Source organism: Danio aesculapii, chromosome 18 (assembly GCF_903798145.1).
Source record: "Danio aesculapii chromosome 18, fDanAes4.1, whole genome shotgun sequence".
NCBI classification, from domain to species: domain Eukaryota; kingdom Metazoa; phylum Chordata; class Actinopteri; order Cypriniformes; family Danionidae; genus Danio; species Danio aesculapii.
This window is the reverse complement of record NC_079452.1, coordinates 45,686,105-45,707,274: the sequence shown is the minus strand read 5'-3', so window position 1 is coordinate 45,707,274 and position 21,170 is coordinate 45,686,105. Positions and strand designations below refer to the sequence as shown.

Genomic DNA, 21,170 nt, shown 5'->3' with positions numbered 1-21,170 from the left:
TAGCGCTACAGTAGTTGGGTTTGCTTTTTTATTGATAATCGATATAAAACAAAAGGAAACCTTGAACTTTAGTGAGATAAATGATGACGTTGAGCACTCAATTCGAGAAAAGGAAGCAAAAATGCAGTTTGTGTAAATAAGGTTTTTTGAAGCATTGACTAATAGTATTTTCACTGTCTGTAGTTTATGCTTAATGATAGTAATCCAAAAATCAACAGTTTATTTCATTGAAATTTAATTCAACCGTTGCATTTTTACATTCGTGTCCATATCCCACATCCAGTGACACTTAATTGTCTCTTCCGTGAGGTATTCCCTGAGGTCTGTCTTGTTGTTTTCAACTGAAATGACTATTACAACACATCTCAGGGAATGATAAAATGTCCCTTGTGTTTTCAGTCGAGTAAGCTAATCTACTACATCAAACACAAAAACTGCAAACAGAGGAGATGATAGAATCTACAAATACCTTCATGGTCCTGGTTAGAATTATATGATATTTCTCCCTCCTAGTGTTTTAGAATCGGTCATGGTCCTTCAGTGTGGTGACAATAAATGCACTTGAGTTTCGAGTTTAAAAAACATTTTTTTTCCCCTCTGTAATGACTTGACTGTAAAAGAGGACATGTAGGAAAAAAGAATGAAGGCGACAAATGAAATCGGAGATGCAGGAGGAGATTGAAGCTTGCAGGGTCTCTTTCCTCTCAGTTAGCTTTCCTCTTTTTTGTGCGAAAGCGTCTGGTTCTCTGCTTGAAGAGGTGGCGGAAGTTGATGAAAAGGCCTGAAATAAAGGATTTATTAATATCATATGGAAGTGTGACAGGGTCAATACAGTTAAGAACCTGGAAATATCAAGAAAATGTAATAACAGTTCAAATTTAGAAAAATCTCAATTTTATCCATATGTAATAGCGATTTACATTTAGCTCAGATATTTGGAGTCAGATTTAATTACATTTAATGCCAAGGTAAATCCTCTTTTGGTATTACTGAGAGGATTTACCAAATACATACTTAAAACATAACTAGAGATGTAAAAAGTGATTAGTTGACCATTTTTTAGTAAAACCATTGCCATAATATTATAAATTAAATGAACCAGAACTTCATAATTGTAAAAAAATTGGCCAAATCAACTTAACAGTTCCTACAAAAGGTTTACTCACTCTTAAGTAGAAATATATATATATATATATATATATATATATATATATATATAGTAGTGCTGGGTTTAAACAACGTATCTATGCACTTCATTGCTTTGTAAAATTTTATTTGCCCTCACAATGTTTTATCTAATAACATTTCTCTCTGCCCCTTTAAAACAAATTTTTTTCAATTCTGGTCACATGGAATGCCTTTCGGGAGGGGCTATTAGTCTTTTAGGGTGGGGCTATCAGGGAATGTCTTGTTTCTGCCTTGTTTTTCTCCATTCTTCCATAATTTTATTATCTACGCCCATCTTTAAATGATCCAATCGGTTCCCAAAGGATGAAGTTATTGCAGAGATCCATACATCTCTGCAATGACTCAAATATCTTAATAAAGTCATCTGAAATGGCAAAGAAAGCGTTCTTGCAGGACTCCCAGAGTTCATTAAGATTCTTTGGATTCATCTTCAATGCTCCCTCATCTTACACCAGACATGCTCAAAAATGTTCATGTCTGGTGACTGGTCTGGCCAATCCAGAAGCACCTTGACCTTCTTTGCTTTCAGGAACTTTGTGGAGGCAAAGTATGAGGAGGAACGCTGTCCTGCTGAAATTTGCCCTCTCCTGTGGTTTATAATGTAATGGGCAGCACAAATGTCTTGATACCTCAGGCTGTGGATGTTACCATCCACTCTGCAGATCTCTCGCACGCCCCTTCACTATATGTAATCCCAAACCATGATTTTTTCCTTCACCAAACTTCACTGATATCAGTCACTTTTCAGTCACTTTTCCAAATGATCAACTAGAAGTCGAGTTAATATTTGTTGCTCTTACAACTGGGATCGACAACAAGACTTTTGTCAGGTAGTGTACATTCTAGCTCATAGATCACCTGCAGAACTTTGCACTCAACCTTTTTTTAATAAAATTATAGTCTTAAAGGTGCCGAGAAGTGCTTGGAAATGTGCTTTTTTCCCCCCGATGTTTGATGTAATCTCAACAGTGTAGGGGACAGTGTAGCTCCTCCCCTTTTTAAAAACCGCCAACAGCGTTTTGTTCACTGCTCTGCCAGTGAGAGTGGTTGAGCTCTAGCGCATCAAATGTGAAGCATCTGGAAGAAGGTGGGGAAAGTCAGATACTATAGAGCATTTGATTGGTCAAGAATTGGTAAGAAACTGTAGTATGAGGTGATGTGAATAAAACCGTTGATCCGTTCAGGCAGAAGTGACAAACTACAAGCTTTACATGTTCATGTCAATTTTATATCCTCTACAGGAATTTTGTCACTGTTTTGGTGCACACTAGCTTATAGATATCCTAAAAACTAACAATACTGGTACTAACATCAGTATACTAACATCTAAAAAATATATTTAAATTCCATAGGACCTTTAATTTGTACCCATTTAATATATGTGGCCAATAATTTGCTTTATTACGTTAATTAAAAAGATTTTCAAAAATCTGACTACTAAATCACAAAGAGCTGGACATGTGATGGAGAAACACAGTGTGAGTCCTTTTGTACATGTTGCATGTATGTTCTGGATCTTACCCAGGAACATGAGAACCAGGTAGAGCTGCAGGATGTAGGAGAAGCTGAGAGAGAGGCCAGTGGCTTTAGGCAGAGGAATACTGAGGAGTTTGGTTTCATCAAAGATGGGGATGGACTGGATCACCGCCACAGCTGTAAACAACACAAGTGAGCAGAAGAAAAGTTATGTATGTACATTGTTATATGTTAATGTTAAGATCTCAAAAACAGCCCATGAATTTTCATTGAGACAAAGAAAACATACCTTCAGCTAGCACTCCAAGAGGGTACAGCGGCATCCAAATGGTGTATCTCAACCAAGTCAGCAACTTCCATTCAGTGTCAATGCAGGCCAACATGTAGAAGGGATACCTGTGGTTCATTTGGAAGTCGGATTAGTATGATACACATCTTCCAACAAAGGTACATTAAATACTTTAAACATCAGAATATCACAATAACAACAGTTTTTTTTATCAAAATAGAAAAATATTAGGTTTAGATATCTCTTTTGCTGACCAAGGCTGCATATATTTGATCAAGAATACAATATAAAAAACATTACAAACATGGTTCCCATTTTAAGCCAAATATCAAAATCCCTGACCAAAAATCTGAATTTCCATGACATCTAATAATTAGAAAATCAGGCTGCAGTTGTGCTTTGCATAATATTAATATGGTTTTAGGTTGAATATCATATTGCAGGACTTTTAATAGTCACTACTAAAACAACAATGGATAATTTACCTAATATTTTTATATATTTCTTAAGGCTTTTTAAATTTAGCTTTTTTTGTCTTCTACTTTTTAACTTTTTAAGTCTTTAGAGTGGTGATTCTTCAAATTAGTCTTGTGCTGCATGATATCCTTGGTTCACAGGTACAGTCAGGTGACTGCATTTGACTTAAGAGATTGCCCTTTAGAATAAAATGGAGATGAAAATACCCTAACCATAGGAATAGGCATGAAACAGCGCAATATAAAAATATGTTATAGAAAAAGTACATTTTGATGAATGGAAACCGTCATTTAAAGAAACAGTCAAAAGTTACTGATATTCCATGACTTGTACAAAAATGTATACAACTTTCCTGACTTTTGATGTTTGGAACAGACCTTCTAAAGTTTCATGATATTCCAGAAATGCCATGACTCATGGGAACCCTAAACCAGGGCTTCCCAAACTTTTGACCCCCAAAATAACAATGCCAGTGATTCATGAGCCCCGCTATCCTCGGAGGTGGCTATAAACACAAGCGTTTCACACACACAAATAGGCCAAAATAAACACAAGCATATTGACAACACAAAGAAGTGCAACAGTCTAACAATCGCAATTATTATTGTTTTTGTCATTTATTCATTTGTTTAATTTAGCATTAACCTCATCTAATGAGACTGGTGGGCACAATGATTACTGCACAAGACTATTCTTGGTTGAATTTTGGAGACTGAAGAACATCCTCTAACTTCAATCATGTATGATTTTTTTATCTTTTTTAAAAAACTTTTATTTTTAATGTACGCGAGTGCCGTAAAGGTGCCATAGTTTACCATAGTGCTGAAAAAATTTATCTGCTGCAACTGCCGCTATTAATATTAAATAATGCAATAATATTATTAATATAAATGTAAACACCCCAGGGGTCACGATCCAAAGAGAAAAAATTAAGAGGCTGATGGCTTTTTATTTGCATGTTTTTTTATGTAACTAGTAAATACTATTTTTGTCTTCTGTAGGTTATGGATACAATATGATAATTCCAATAGTTCATTAATAGTTTTTTTTAATCACCAAGCAACCCCCGATCTAAAACAGTTTAAAGTTCAACCATGATGTGTATTTTTCAGGATTTAAAGTAGAAATAGTCTCTAATGACTCTCTTTGTCAATTGAATGCTAATGAACATTAGTTGAACAGTAGTTTCCATTATTTATTTGAGTAAAAATGTTTTCAGGATTTAAAATAGGAATATAGTCTTATATGCCTTTCTTGGTCAACTTAATGCTAAAAAAACATAATGACCTCAGTAGTTTCCATTGTTTACTTGAATAAAGATATTTCGTTTTAAATATTTAATAATTGAATAAAATCACTTAATAACAACAAATACTGTTGCAGATATATTCATGTATACCACAGTTTTGAGGCAATGAGTGTGACAGTGACATGGCACTTTTAGCACGCTGATGCCCCATAAGTATAAGCCCACAGACAAAAAAAGACTTTTATCACACTAGAGGAAGAAGTGTGAAATAGCTGATGCTATACAGAAACCACACACACACACACACACACACACACACACACACACACACACACGCAACACCACTGATGAAAGAGCCAAGACTGAAAACTCTCCACAGTCTTTAGCCTCCATATTCTGTAAACCATATAAAACTGCAACACAAATAGAGGCTCCAGTGATGCAATACTGACAGGATGCTCAATGAGATGTAGATGACCCCAAAATACACATATCATGCATCAAAATCTTTCAGTAAATATCTTTCTGAGGTATTTTTTTTATTTCATAATTACAATTTAGGTTCTTCTACTTCGTTTTAGGAAGAGTAAATGTATTTCCTTTGATAAGCAAATGTCTGCATACAGGAAGTTATTAGTTATCAGCCTCAGAATACACGGAAAAGGAAATCCTGTAGATAAAAACACTAACATTTCCTCACTGCCAGCAGAAACTGTGGTCCAAATAAACACGTTGTTGTAAGATCACACTATCAAAAGTGATTCTCATAATTACCTGAATATCTCAATCGTGCTCCACAGATAAAACACAAAAGAACACCACTGGCTTGTTCTGCATGTCCTCTAAGCTGCCGAATATGACGAAAAGGATGAAGTTTCTCCCCATCACCTTTAAAGAGATAACATTCAATATTTATTATATATGGTTTAAAGAAGTGAATTAAATTGGTTACCAAAGCACAAGGTGAAAGAGATGTACCTGAATAAAAGCAGGCATGACTCCGGTCTTTACCAAGCCCACAGCGGGATTAATAACCTCCATTATTGCCAGCATTTGACAGAAGTACATCACGTCAGCGATGGTATGAAATGTGTCGTAGAAAGAATCTGTAGGGTTGAGGAAGAATCAGTAACAGGGTTGCAAAATTCTGGGAATTTTCGAAGCTGGAAACTTTTCATAGGAATATATGGGAATGAATGGGAATAAACTGAATTGAATAATTTTTTTTATTGATTAATTTTTTAAACAAAACTAGCTATTGTGCACCAAAATTGACCATTGTATAAACAAATACACGGACTGAGCGAACATTTAGGTGATTTCTTTCATTTTACAGCAAACATAAGGGTATATACTTATGCTTTTGTCTCGCTCAATGAGAGAATTAATGTTCCACTTACTATTAAATCAATCAAAAATGTCATTTTAATATGCATTAGTTTGTGTGCATGTCAGCTTATGAACAACATGTTTATAGTAAAGGCTGTATATACAGTTTATCTATAATGCTCAAAACTTATAAGTAATTCATGTAAAGTTTCCAACTTGGAATAATTCCAAAATTTCCAGGACGAAGTTTTCATGGACATTTTCCAGAACTTTACCGGAAACTTTCCACTCTTTTGCAATCTTAAACAGTAAGGTCCATAGTAAAATATGAGACATAGACTGAAATTGAATACTTCTCTGCTATTTAGTCAAAATACATACTGCAGTATTTGAAAGACTGTAGGCAGCAATTACACAAGTGGCGAACTATCACTGAGATTCTGAAGTGCATATTCAATGTTCACTTTACTATCCTGAGGCAACACGCAAGGTTTTATTAATGACAGTAAAGCATTGCAACTTATGCTGGTAGGTAACATGACAGGAACAAAATGGTGGATGTACAGCAGTACGTTTCAATTTCTTTTATTCTACTTAGAATAGTATGCAACTTAGGACGCACCTATTTTTCACGCTTCTTCGATGAAGTAAATAATATTTGTATCCTTTTTAAAAAGATCCTATGTCATAAAAGGATTTGTTTTAAATATGCCTAACAAGATTTTTTCAAACTATTGTTACTCTGAACAATATTTTAGTTGTTTTTTTTGTTGTTTTAATTATACTTTTATTTATATTTTAAAGATTATTTATGTAGCACATTTATTAAAAATGGTAATTTAAAGTGCTTAACATAAAAAAGAAATAAATGCTGGCGCAGTGGGTAGCGCTGACAGCAAAAAGGTCGCTGGTTCAAGCCCTGGCTGGGTCAGTTGGCATTTCTGTATGGAGTTTGCATGTTCTCCCGTGCTCGCTTGGCTTTCCTCCGGGTTCTCCGATTTCCCCCACAAGTCCAAAGACATGCGCTATTGGTGAGTTGGGTAAGCTAAATTGGCCATAGTGTATGTGTGTATGTCCTGTTCCTCCGGGTTGGGGTTTGAGCGTTGGGTTAAAAAAAATTAGATGTTACAAAACACCAACATGGTGCAGCTAAATATCAACTTCAATATAAACGGCCCTAGGAGTAAGTAAGTAAAATTAATATTGTGATTTGTGGAATGTAGCAAAGTGCTCATTCAGTAAATGCACAGCTAAATTGATGTGTTTTTAGATATCCATAATCCTGGACCAGGCCGTATCCCAAGCTGATGCTGTGGTGGTCATGGAGGAATGGAGTGCGTGAGACTGATTCCCGAAAGACCACCATGACAAACGAGTCCCTGCATTGATCCCGTGGGCCAGCCTGACAGCCTGACCTACTGCTGGTGACCTACTCACACCTGCAGCTTCCCCATGATGGACGTCCAGCTTCTCCAGCCTCCGACGCCTAGACTGCAGCTCCACACAGGTAGTTTGGCCAGAAGAATAATGGCCGTGCCCAACAGAGCCTGGTTTCTCTCGAGGGTTTTTTTTCCACTTCGTCAATTGGTGAAGTTTGCTTTTTTTCCTCGCCACTGGCTTGCTCGGATTGAGACTTGGGGAGCTGCGCTTCGGTGGATTTGGTCTTCAGTGTTTGAACTTTCAGCAGTGAAATTTAACCACACTGTAGAACTACGTTAAGCTGCTTTGACACAATCTACATTGTAAAAGTGCTATATAAATAAACACGAATTGAACTTATTATTAATAATTTATATTTAAAATAAATATTTCTGAAAAAATATTAAAATTAAGCAGGGCATGTTCCAATGCACATAAACATTTGAATCTCTGTTAAAATCTTCAATATTTTTTGATTCACCTGTTTGTCTTTTACCCATGTATCTAAATTTATATACAGACATATATATTTGCATAACAGAACTCAAATGAAATGAGAACTCAAAATTCAAATGAGATGCCTTTCCTGACAACAACTACAGCTGAAAAACATAAATGTATTTTTTACCTGCTTGTAAATTATAACACAAAACAGACTAACCTTGTCCAAGAATGAACAGACGTACAGTCATGTTGACGAAGATCCAAGAATATCCAAGGAACTGGACCAAGTTGTACATAAAGAGAAACCCTTTTTTCAACCCAAGAAAAGCTGCAAACACAGTAACATAAACGAGTAATGAATGCATGCTTATTATTTGGTAAGCCCTGCCATGTTTACTTTACATGGAATTAAAAATATACTCACGGTCCTTACGAACCCTTGACTCAATGCTGACTTTGTTTATTTTCTCTTCCTGTGTCAAATAAACACTAGTTTAACACATCGCACTGCTACGGTACAGCGCTCCTCGAGTTTAACTTCAATAACTCACACTTTTGGTAAACAGCAAACCTCTTTACCTTCTCTCTGAGCTCCATTTCTGCATCTGACTCATCCAACCAGCGGTCAAAATCAGGTGCCAAAAACAAAGGCTTCTTCTCCTGCTTAGTGAGTCGATTCCACCACACTTCCTCCTGCTTCTTTACCGTAATATTCACCTGCCGCTGGGTGGATTTGTGTTTAACCTGTGGACATTTTTATGTTGATAAGACACATTAAAAAAAACTGACAGGCCATAGATGACACCAAACTAAATGCACTTCTGCTTTTTCACCAAACACCTCATTGAGCAACCAAATATTTTACATTCGCAATTTCCTATAATGTTGTAAATGGCAATGTCGTTACCTCAGGTTTAACAGGTTTTAGGAACTCCAAGCTGAATTCATATTCATTTTCTCCTTTTGCACCGTGCCCTTGACCTTTAAAAGAGCAGAGCACGCTGAAGTCACGCAATTGAGAATGAAAAGCTTCCAGCTGATGGTTAGCTGTGAGACGTACCTCTGAACTGGAGGATGTTCTCTTTTACACCAATACTGAGATCCTGTGTGATAGAGAGAGAGACTGACTCAAGATAAAAAGAGAAGTGTGAAGTTTCAAGCTCCTCCTCTAACTGCTATCAGTGACTTCAAATGCACTGAGCATCAAACAAATATTATAATGTCCAGTTATAAAATAATAAAGCCTTATTGAATATAAATGCATTCACAGGGTCATTGTTTTTAGATTGCTGATCTTCAATTGAAATTAAATTAAACTTTTTGATTGGGAGACCTTTATATCCTTTTCTCAATCATCTAACAGATTTACACTGAAATCTAATGATTTCTTTAGATATTTACAACTGCGATATATCACAAACCATAAACAAGGGGATATTAAAAAGATCTCCAACAAATAATAATAGAAAAATAATTTAATAGATATTACTGGACATGGTCTGCCTACTAAAAATCATGCAGCCCATTTATATAGAAAATGAATGCAGGATAAATCTGATGACTCTTATTATATCAAAAGAAATTGGGAATTAGAGTTAAACATTATAATAGAGGATAAAATGCGGGAACAAATATGCACAAATTGTCATAAGGGTATAAGCAGTTAAATATGAAAAGGGTTTGCCTCTAAGATGAAGATGAGGTTCTTCAGAGTTCTATTAGTGGTCCCCAAATTCAATAGTTCTATATAATTATCACAGTGCTGGAGAGATTGTGGAGAAGTGGGGGATTATGTTCACATATTTTGGGAATGTCTCAAAATACAAATGTATTGGCAGGAGGTTGAAAGGGAGATTAGTAAAGTTTTAGGATATGATACACCAATGCACCCAGCATTATATATAATTTGTTCCTCATACAAAAGGATTTTTAGACTCTCCGTGTTTGATTTTCTATTTTATATACACATTTATGCTGTCAAACTGTTCTACAAATGCAATATAGCAGTCAATATGCAATATAGTATGGCTGTATATCATCACTGATGGGACACTAAGGCACGCTTCCCACCAGTGCCAATATACAGTCATATTGCACTGCTACGAGTGTTGCTCATATACATCTTAATTGACTAACTTTAATTAATGAACCTTAACTATTGTAGAGTCTCACCTAAAAAAATACCTGTAAATATTAAATATACCACAATTTATCATGATATTCAAGAATTGAAAAGATAAATTGGTGTGATTTGGTAATTATACATTTACTAAAATATTATTACAGACAATTTGTGATGTAAAGTTAAAAAAAGACAGACAAGCACAGAGCTTGGGGTTTATTCTAAGAGGTGTGCAAAATAATTGTATTTTTATAAATATGAATGTTTTGTAATAAGTCTTAATCATCCTTTTGTGTTTTGACATATGCAGACACACTATGGAAAACAGTTTTCTAGCATGTTATAATATGGGCCATACACAAATATTTTTGCATAAAGGGCCATTGCAGCAGTCCTATTTTGTATTATCACAGGAATATCACCTTTAACCCAGAGCTCTCAGAGGCAGCAGGCCGTTTCTCGCATTACCTTTAAAAACATGCTTTATCGTGCCCTGAGAAACAATGAGGGGGCAGTTTCTCTTCCTTGGTTGTAAATAAAACATGCTCTGTCATTGTAAATGGGCCAGATGGTTAGTGGGGCCAGTAGGATCAAGTCCTGATCACCCTTTCAGTAATCTTCATCTCTGTTTTCTCTGTGATCTGGGCTTGATGCTTCAAGCTCTGCCATCAGAGCCACAAAAGCTGTTGTTATTCTACACAATATCATACTATACACTGTTCAGTCTTAAAGCTTCGATACCTACAACCAGGATTTGCGCATATTGATTGCAATATATGGGGAAAAGAACTGGTTAAGCATACAGTGCATTAGTTATTATGATAAGCAAGTTGCTTTTACCTGAGCATCACTGATCTCCACGCGCAGGTAAATCTCCCCATGCCGCTGTGCCCAGTACACGTGAGGTGTGAGTGCCGACATTGCTATTATTTACATTAATATGGGCTTCACAAAGATTTAACAATGAATGACAGGCAATGCAGACCTTGCAACTAGCAGCCGGAAGACGCTTCCTAGAATTCTGTCATGTCCAGAATTTCTCCGTATGCGCATGCGCTCGCGTGACACAACCGGACACAACCCACAACACCCACCGCACTCTTCAACGGTAAAGTCTAGATGGGATACAGCTACGGATACTCTCTTAGCATAATTTTTTGTGACACTGTACAATAATAATTAAAGTTTTACGTTACTGTGAGGGTTGGGGTAGATGTTAATAAAATCCAATATAATCGGTAATTTAATAAATAGTAGGAATAATACTTGGTAAAATTACTGTTTTTACTTTACTTTGAGGGTTGAGTTTAGAGTTTGGGTAGGAGTAGATGTTAATAAAATACAATTTAATCGGTAATTTAATAAATAATATAAATAATACTATGTATAATTGTTTTTACATTACTTTTGATAGTTGTGTTTAGATGTGGGGTGAGCTATAAGGGTGAGGCTAGAAGAAGGGTCTGGCTGCACTGTTGGAGGGTAGACGTATCACAGCTGTATCCCTTCCAGGAAGTCTCCCCTTCATTTTCTGTTAAAACTCCGCAGAAAAGATCTTGAAATTGAGAAAAGAGAAAGGTTGCCTACGTACCGTCTTTTGACTACACTGCCCATGTAGCACCGCGAATGACGTAATTTATTTCTTTGACAGAAAATAAAAATAGGTCAAAATGACACGTTTTATTTGTTGTGATTGCGATGTTTCGCCAATATTATTTTCTTAATTTTTCTGTTTTGAAGTAAACCATTGTTATGGTATTATTAATTGTCTAAAAAAATATTTGTCATCTTGACATTTTTATTTTATGAAACTGACACATTTAAATTACACATTTGTATTTTAAATGTAGAATAAATGTCATCAGTCAAAATGTCATCATGCAAACTCCACACAGAAATGCATAGCCAGGGCTCGAACCAGCGACCTTGCTTTGAGGCGATGGTGCTATCCACTGTGCCACCATGACGCCCCATATAGGCCTACTGCAGTGTAGAAAATACACTTACAAATTCGATAAGGTAAGTTCTGTATATGTTTTTCCCCAATGTCCGCTTATCAAAGAATTTTTGTTTGAGCTGTCCAAATTCTATGTTTCATATCAGATATTGTCTCAACACTGTGTAACATAATTTGTTGTTTTTCATATTTTAATTATAACATACAAAAAGCAAATTTGTAACAATATTTAAAAAACAATTCTCTCTGACTTTTTCTGTCAACACTAAAATCAAATTGAATTTTTCCATAATTAAATGCATCACCTTTTTGTGTTTTGTTTTATAGCATTTCATGTCCTTATGATTAAATCAATAAATATTTTTCCTTTTCTTTCTTTATTTCCTCTTTTTTATCTTACATTACCAGTGATTCATTATTTATGTATTTCATGGCATGACTTTTTTAAAAATCCGCAAAATTCAACAGAGTCTGGCTGCAGACATGATACTCATCATTGATCAAAGTCTCATCTCAGAGATCCAAAGAAATATAAATAAATCTAGTTCCAGTTTTCCTTTCATATACAGTTGAGGCCTTATTTGTTCATGCAACCTTCTTTGACTCTGTTTTGTTCTCCTGCACCACTTATTGCGTTTTTTAACAGTAAACATTAAACTGTTAAACATTTTAAAGGAATCAAAGTGTATAAAAAAAATAAGAAGAAAGAAAAATAAAATAGCAAATCAGGTAAAATTTTAATAACGATTTGATTTATGTTTGGCAAATGGTTTGCCAGTGAATTTCAGGAACATTATGAGCTATATGAGTAGGCTGCCATAAAATACACTGTAGACTTATTTATGAAAATAAATCTTCTGTGAAGTTTTTCTCACGTTAGAAATGTTGTTAAGGAAGTTTAATTCATATTTCATTTTTATTGAAAATGCAAAAGGGTTGGCTTTTCTGTGTGGAGTTTGAATGTTCTCCCCGTGTTTCCTCCGAGTGCTTCAGTTTCCCCCACAGTCCAAAGACATGTGCTATAGGTGAATTTGGTAAGCTAAATTGTCCGTAGTGTATGTGTGTGATTGAGACTGTATGTGTGTTTCCAGTGATGGGTTGCAGCTGAAAGGGCATCCGCTGCATAAAATACATGCTGGATAAGTCGGCGGTTCATTCCGCTTTGGCGACCCCTGATGAATAAAGGGACTAAGCCGTAGGAAAATGAATGAATGCAAAACCCCTCTTGTATGTGTTGAAATTATCCATTTGCCAGTTTCACCTACACATCCAGCCAGAGGAGGCGCTGTGATGCTGTTTGTAACCCCTTTTACGCCAATGTTTACGGAAGTAGACAAAACCTGAAAATATGCGACGGTTAATAACGTGCACCGCTTCTAACGCGCAGTAAATGTGTAATATAAATGTCCAAAATGTCTTATCCGAGAAACAGTTTACATATTGACAAGACATTATATAAATATAGTTATCTTATATGAGGGAACTTTAGACAGGGTGAACTACCCAAAGAGAATAAAAGTATTGTACTTTTAACAAGAACATTAAATAGATTTTTTATAATGCAGCAGAACTCTGAATCTGATCATTTACAAACAGACTTACAAAAGACTAGTTCAAGATTTCATGTTCTGGTAGGTTTGACCGGCAGTGTCGCGGCACTCAAGGCGCCTTTGTTGGTTAAACAACTTCTTGAGATTCCTGAGGTGAGTATGTTTACATAGACAGAACAAAATGTAAATTATTACTTAACCTGACAGAGACACTGATGTCTTCTGAGTTCATGTTCTCCAATGTCTTTTCATTTCATACATTTCTCCACTAGAGAGTGCTATTTCTTTAAACATTTCGTTCTAGTTATATTGTCGTCTGTTGTAGTCAAATAAATGTAAAATGTAAAAGAGGTAAATGGTATTAGTTTCATTTGATCAAAATTAAGCAAACATGCACAGACTCGTAGGCAGCCTGGTGAAAGGGGTGGTTCGTTTTTCTCAATAAGTGGACCTTTTTGCAGCTATAAGCCTCATTTACTATTTAATTATTTCATCTATATTCTGCATTTTAGTTATATTTTAACCACTATTTTTAGCTGGAGTAGCCTGTCGAATAGTCATCACTTTTTGATAAAAAATAAAGGTTTAGAATAAAGATATATAAATAAATAAATAAATAAATAAATAGCTATTTTTAAAATACAAATGTACGTCCAAAATCATTAAAAAGGAATCTGTTAATGTTTTAAATTAAAAACTGTGGCCTATTGCCAAATAACAAACTGACCAGCTCATTCAACTGCCCTCGGTCAGAATTGGGCCATTTACCTAATAATATTAATAATAATAATAATAATAATAATAATATAGAGCTTCATTTTTCTACCCTCTCTCATAAAAAAAGTACATTTGAAAATTCAAGTATTTAAATCAATTTTAACATGGGCCACTTTTGGTCCTTCACACCTTTTTATTGGTCATTTTTTGTTTCAAGAGTAAGGTCCAAGTTTTAGAATTAAAAAGTTACTTGTAAAATATTTTCTCTATTTAACAACAATACAGCAGGTCAGAAGTGAAAGTCAGATTGTATGTTTTCTTGCACAGCTGGATGTTGGACTCAATATAAAAAAATAACTGTTTGCATTGGTCAAAGCTCAAGTCACACCGAAGGGACAGCCAACAGAGGATTCTGCTTGGTCTTAAAGCCTTTTTCGATGAATTATTTTCACAATTTATGATGGCATAGCAGTCAAAATAAGACAAATGAGCTCACGTATGTGACCTTTGTCAGTGAGGGGTGGGTCTTTCAAATGACCCAAACCCCTTTTGCTACGGGTCTGATACAGAAGTGAATTGTAAATCAGTATCGTGGGTTTGTTTTGATGTTGGATATTGCTGTTCTCGCTATTTAAGAGTTATAAAAAAATTGAGAAAAAAAATGAATATTTTTCTAATGAAAAATGAAAGTTTTACCTGTATTTAAAATCACAGTTGTTCAATTATAAAATCATTATTTGACATTCAAAAAAACCTCTTTTTTTAAAAGATTTTTTTGAAAGAGAGCATTTTCAGAAAATGATTTAAAAAACATTTGTCTTAACATTTCAAAGTATAAAGTGTGAAAAATAAATATAAAAGGAATGTTATCTTGTTTTCATTTTTTTCAGTTATCAGACCTTTTAGTCAATTGTTGTTGTTTGTTTGTTGCTGTTATTAGTCAATTGTTGTTGAAAAAAACAGTGTAACCATTTTTCTAACAGTTTCATTTGAGTTATAACTAGGCCCACACGGAATCTGTGCATGCCGAATTCCACAGATTTTTAGCTCATCATTGGTTCTGTTTATTTACTTGTGTAAATTTGTGTACATTTATATTTATTAAGTTTTTCAATTAATTTTTGTAATATTATTGACTAATATGAAAATATTCATATTATTTATTTACAATACAGTGTGTAAAATAATATATTAGATGAGAGACTTGCTTTGTTTACCAAATAATGTGAATCTAATTGGATTTGCATTTTAAACATTAAATAAAAGTTAAAAAGGTATTACTTTTTATTTCATATATTAAGGTTTTAGTTATGATACTCCAAAAATCATTCCGCATAATCCGCAGATTTTTAACACAATTCTGCCCAGAAATAGCAATAAATGTCCGCAGATTCTGGCCCTAGTTATAATCCTGTTCTTAAGTTTAAGTGTTTTTTTAAACGATTTTATAAGTCTGTTAAGGGTAACTTGAGTTTCAAAGGTGGTTTCTCTGTGAGGTAACCAGATATTTTTCCTGTTCTGTTGTTCAGGTCGATGTGCGTGTGGTCACCACAGACCATGCCACTCATTTTTACGATATCAATGAAGTCCCTGTCCGTGTGTACACAGATAAGGACGAATGGGAGGTGAGTTTAGCCTTTAAAGGGGAAGAGATTTTCTTTCACTGCACACAACAACTTTGTATTTGTATTCTTTCCTGCTGTGATGTTTACGTCCGGCCTGTCTTATAATCTAAATAATCTCTTATAAGAGGATTTTAATTTACTGCTTTTTGTATATTTCTATGCTAGATGTGGACGAAGCGCTCTGACCCAGTTCTTCACATTGAATTAAGACGTTGGGCAGATCTTTTAGTGATTGCTCCACTGGATGCCAACACACTTGGCAAAATCGCTAGTGGGATATGTGACAACCTTCTGGTAGGTGATGTGTTTATTGCGTTCTAGTGGCGTTTTCTATGTAAGCGGTATCATCGAAGTGTGCTTACCAGTTTTGTTTATGGCAGACGTGTGTGGTGCGGGCCTGGGACATCAGCCGCCCTTTGCTCTTCTGTCCTGCTATGAACACAGCCATGTGGCAGCATCCAATCACTGCTCAGCAAGTGTCCACAATTAAAGCATTTGGCTACACTGAGATACCATGTATTGCCAAAAAACTCGTCTGTGGAGATGAAGGTATCTTCAAAGATAGCGTAATGGTTTTATGAGCCAGTTGCATTGATAAGGACTAGTTCAAAACAATGTGTGAAGTCACACATGCCTATTTTGTTAACTAAAGATCAAACCGATTAGATAATTAGCATGCTTCTTGATTATAATGAAGTGATGTTTCATGGGTTTCAGCTCATCTTACAGTCTGTCCTTTGTATTTTTAACAGGTAAAGGTGCCATGGCTGAGGTCTCAACTATTGTTGATACTGTGAAACAATACGTCCAGAGTCATCCCAAATAAACTCAGGCTAAACCTACTCTTCCAGGGTCATCATCTGTCAAGAGAGAGGTTATTTAAACAATAAAATCCATATTTTAACCAAATCTACAAACAGACTATTTTAAATGTATTTGACGTTTTTAATAGTTTGATATTTGAATGTTTTACAAATATTACTATTATTATAATGATTCAGAATCAGAACTTTATTTGTTTTCATGACAGCAGCAAAACGCTAATAATAAAGCAAGTCAACAATCATAAATATGAAGAATAGAACAAATAAGTATGGAATAACAATATACAAATTGACAATTGTATGTACATCTATATATCAATATAATATAACATATTTCAGTATGATTATTATTACAGTATTTCTTTTTTGTGCTACTTTGTGGGTCAGAGCAACTTCAGTCTAAAATTTGCTGCTCAAATTTTATTTGTCACATAGACAGTATGATATGCAGTGAAATGCTTTCACAACCACTTGTGACCTTATAAAAAATAATAATAACACCAACCGAAACAATAATAATAACAATAAGAATCTAAATTATGGTCAAATAAAAGTTATGCAATTGAAAATAAATGCAAATAGAAAATATTCAAAGACTTTATATATAGAGTATGTGGCTGTAGAAAAAAGTACAAAGTATAAAAATATAAAAGAGCTAGCTGTACAAACAGAAACATAAAAGTGTTTCCAACAAAGTGCCTGGTGCATAAGAGAGGAAGGAGTGTTTCCTATTGGTGGGTTAAAAACAGACAAACTCACCCACTGGGTTCATATTAATAAGTATAATTTAAATTAAATGAAAAAATAACCCAACTTTTGGTTTGTCTATATTGACCAGGTGTTGTGTTACAACAACCCAGCATTTCTTAGTGTACTTGCTACTCAGGCACATGGAAATAGATTTTTAATAATAAAAGATAAACCTTTATAGACAGACCTAGTGTGAGCTCTGAGTTTGTTAAAAGGGATATTTTGATTGGTCAATGCATTTTAAGATACAGTACTAATTTGTTTGTATTTCAGTGGCTAGTTGACATAGTAATCTGATTCTACCAAATGCAAAGTCCAAATCTAATGAAACATCAAACAAATAGACATCAGTACATTTTGGGTTTGCATACCAATATTCAGGGCCGGAGCAAGCTGAACTGCCGCTCTAGGCAAAGGACGATCATGCCGCCCTCATCCCGAAAGTGAAAACGAAAGTGACCCGTTAGCAAAGTGAGGACCGGGGCGGTGTCACAGATGAAATTGAAGACCGGGGGTGTTGCGGATATAACTGAGGACGCGGGTGGTGAGGGAGGTGTCGCGGACGCCGCTACCTAGGTCGCCTCTGTGGACGCTCCGGCCCTGCCAATATTCATTACATTCCACCAGCTACAGGCTCCACAACTAAATTAATAATAATAACTCTAATTGTGCAACTGTATGATTCAGGAGGGTGAAAAGCGATCTGGTATACGTTTTTAAAGTGTTTTTGAGGAAATACAGGCTAATTTTTGAACACAATGTCCAAACTATATTGTAATGTTTCCAGACATGGATGTATTGAAATAATTTTTATTGTATTCCAGTTCCTAAAATAATATTTTTAGACAAACATTTTTTTTTTTTTTTGCATTGCATTGTATAACTGCAATAACGCACTTTATAGAGTCAAGGTAAAAGAGTTTATTTTAGGATAACTAAACTATTGTCTTGGATAACTGCATGTAATTACATACAGTGTTTAACAAGAACACATTTTGCACAGAAATTTGTCTTTCTTTCGTTATTAAAAATGTTCTCTTTCATGCTCTAAATCAGGGTAGTAAAATGTCAACATTTTTTTAATCCTCTGATCTTATGTACTCTAGTAGCTAATCCTCAATATGAAGCTTATTATTATAGTTGATGTGCTGGAATCACTTATTTAATACCCTAATTAAATAAAGTTTCAAGATCCTCTCTTTACTATATTTCTTAATTAGAGTTTTGTTTAGGACAGTATTTTGAAATAATTTTCAAGGAACAATTTATACCTTTTACACCTTATCAAAAAGTATCTCGTTGAGTGCTGTGAATGAATTAAATATCAAATGAATCAAAGAAGAAGGTGAATAAAAATAAATTTTATTAAAAATAAATCTAGTGAAAAAGTTGAATAAATAATTAAAAGCACAAAACAAAATCCTATACCTTATTCTCCGTTTAGAATAAGCGGCCAAAAACTCACAAAATAACAGTCCATGAATAATGACGTACTAATATGTAAACTAAATTTTACAATATTATTGTCTAATGAATAGTCAATCAAGAACTAACTTTAACTACAAAATAAGTCACATAAGTTTACATGTGAATAATGGCTACCGTAATTTACCTGATAGTATGTTTGTTAATTAACATATTAACTTATGAACCAACTTGAACATGTTTAATGTATCTTTATGTCATCACTTTACTTGAAGTGGCACATTATCATTAACTCATACTTAACTGCTCATGAACTCCTGCGTTTAAACTGTTCATTTTCATATAGAAAGAACACTTTTCTATTGTTTTTCAATGTAAACATCCATTAGACAGACATGCATGATATTCACGAGTCATTAAGAAGTCATAAAATATAATGTGCCCCTCCAAGTAAAGTGACAGCATAAAGATACATGAACAGGTCCCGAGTTAATGTTGGTTACATTTAGCTAAAACCTTAATACATTCATTAACAAACAAATACTAGCAAGTAATTAAGGCAGCTTAATTAAGGTTGTAGTTAATGTTAGTTCATGAATATCCCATGCCTTAACTCATCATTGGTTTATAATATAATAAAGTAATATATAATTTAGTTCATCATTATTCATGTGCTGGCTTGTAAGCTCTGCCTTTTCAACAATATCCATGCACCTATATAAGGGTACTTGCCTTTAATCGTGACTACAAAATGATGTATTACTCTTAAACTCCATTGCTGATATAACACTGTTAAGCCAGATTACTGCTATAACGTTGATGAACCTCATTAAGTGTAAGTAAAAATAAGAAACTCCTTTCACAAAGCATAGGAATACATTTCTTGTCATTTGGTTATTCACTCTTTGCACAGTAATAAACGTCTACTTTGGCTATATATCACAAGATACATATACAAGTTTCTGTTTCTCTGATCTTGAGCGAGTTGCCAGATGTCTCATCATTCGAAGTTAGGACTGCTAATGGGTGAAGAATGCTTTCCTCTCCTGATATAATTCCCAAATCTCTTCCAGATGGCAAGTTTAGTAATTTATTGGGGCTTCAAGCGAGCCATCACCTGCTTCATTGTATATCAACCTTAATAAATCACCCTTGACCTCTCTGAATGCTCTGTTGAATACGTCCTTGTCTTCGCTTAAAATTCTTCACACTAATAGCTGTTTCAGCAAGCATAGGGATATCAGCATATGCAAGTGATCTTTTTTTATCTCTCAGAATTATTGTCATTAAAATATCAGTGATCATAATATTGTCAGCATCTGCACTCAAAACAAAATGATACATTGGATTTACTTAATTTTTTTAAGGTAAGTTGTTGCAAACAATTTATATGGGCTAAATTTAAACAAATTAGGTTGACCATTACTGAATTTAATGCAACAAACAATTTAGTAAATCCAATGAGTAATTTTTTTCAGTGTGTTATTAACTTATTGATTATTTAATGACCACAAAAATCCTTATGACCAATAAGCAGTGCTGTAAATTAATGAATTACAAATACTATGGGACGATAAACAGTTTTAAGGTTTACTACGGTATAGAAAAGTCAAGGTTTTAAAACCACCAATGTTTTCTGTTACTCCGTTCCTAAGGTATATGTAAGTTTTATTTGTTAGTTTTTTTTTATATGTTTTTCACAACTATTTTATTTAGTTTTTAGGGCAACAGTTCCTCCAGCAGAAAAGGAACCTTCACATCAAAAGCTTCTGATCCAAAATATTTTAAATATTTCTTAATATAAAATATATTGTGTTCAATGAGGAAAAATAGTTGTTGTTTTTTTACCCAGAGATTTAAAAAGAAATTATTTTGGAGCAGTAATCACAATACCATGATATTTTTATCCAAGGCTATCATGCCGTCACAATCTTATACCGGACCATGCCTGACAAATACTAAAATTATCATAATTGAATATATTTTCTCAGGAACTTTACTTTACTAAGTAGGTTTAAAACTGTTTTCAGATTTTAAAGAAGGTTTTAAAACCTTTTACTTAAGTACATTTTAGTTCTATATTGATACTTTTACTTCACTATTCAACCTTCAACCTGCAGTCACTACTTTTGTATGTTTATTTTTTCCTGTTTACAATCATTAGCTATAATTATAATAACCCCATCCAGTCTATTCGCCATAGAAAAATTGCATAAAACCGACCACAAGACACGGATGCTTTTATAAAACATTTATGCAAACATTTACAATGAGGAAGCATTTAAAAAAAGATCAATCATTGCAGGCAATGATTAAGAAGAGGCTGTTT

At 34.3% G+C, this 21,170-nt stretch overlaps 2 protein-coding genes across 2 annotated transcripts; one reads left to right on the top strand and one right to left on the bottom strand.

Moving 5' to 3' along the window:
• Positions 1–137: 137 nt before the first annotated feature.
• hacd3 (3-hydroxyacyl-CoA dehydratase 3) lies at positions 138–11,026 on the bottom strand. The gene is given in 12 exon segments (XM_056478110.1): positions 138–781; positions 2,710–2,841; positions 2,954–3,060; positions 5,454–5,491; positions 5,493–5,567; positions 5,658–5,785; positions 8,089–8,199; positions 8,296–8,344; positions 8,451–8,615; positions 8,779–8,852; positions 8,932–8,974; positions 10,834–11,026. Coding segments are annotated over 12 exon segments (1,080 nt in total). The 5' UTR covers positions 10,915–11,026; the 3' UTR covers positions 138–704.
• Positions 11,027–13,270: 2,244 nt separating this feature from the next.
• On the top strand, positions 13,271–16,751 carry ppcdc (phosphopantothenoylcysteine decarboxylase). Its single transcript, XM_056478305.1, has 5 exons — positions 13,271–13,653; positions 15,747–15,842; positions 16,008–16,136; positions 16,223–16,391; positions 16,595–16,751. The coding sequence occupies exons 1-5, from the start codon at positions 13,510–13,512 to the stop codon at positions 16,666–16,668; spliced, it is 612 nt and encodes a 203-aa protein (XP_056334280.1). The 5' UTR covers positions 13,271–13,509; the 3' UTR covers positions 16,669–16,751.
• Positions 16,752–21,170: the final 4,419 nt, after the last annotated feature.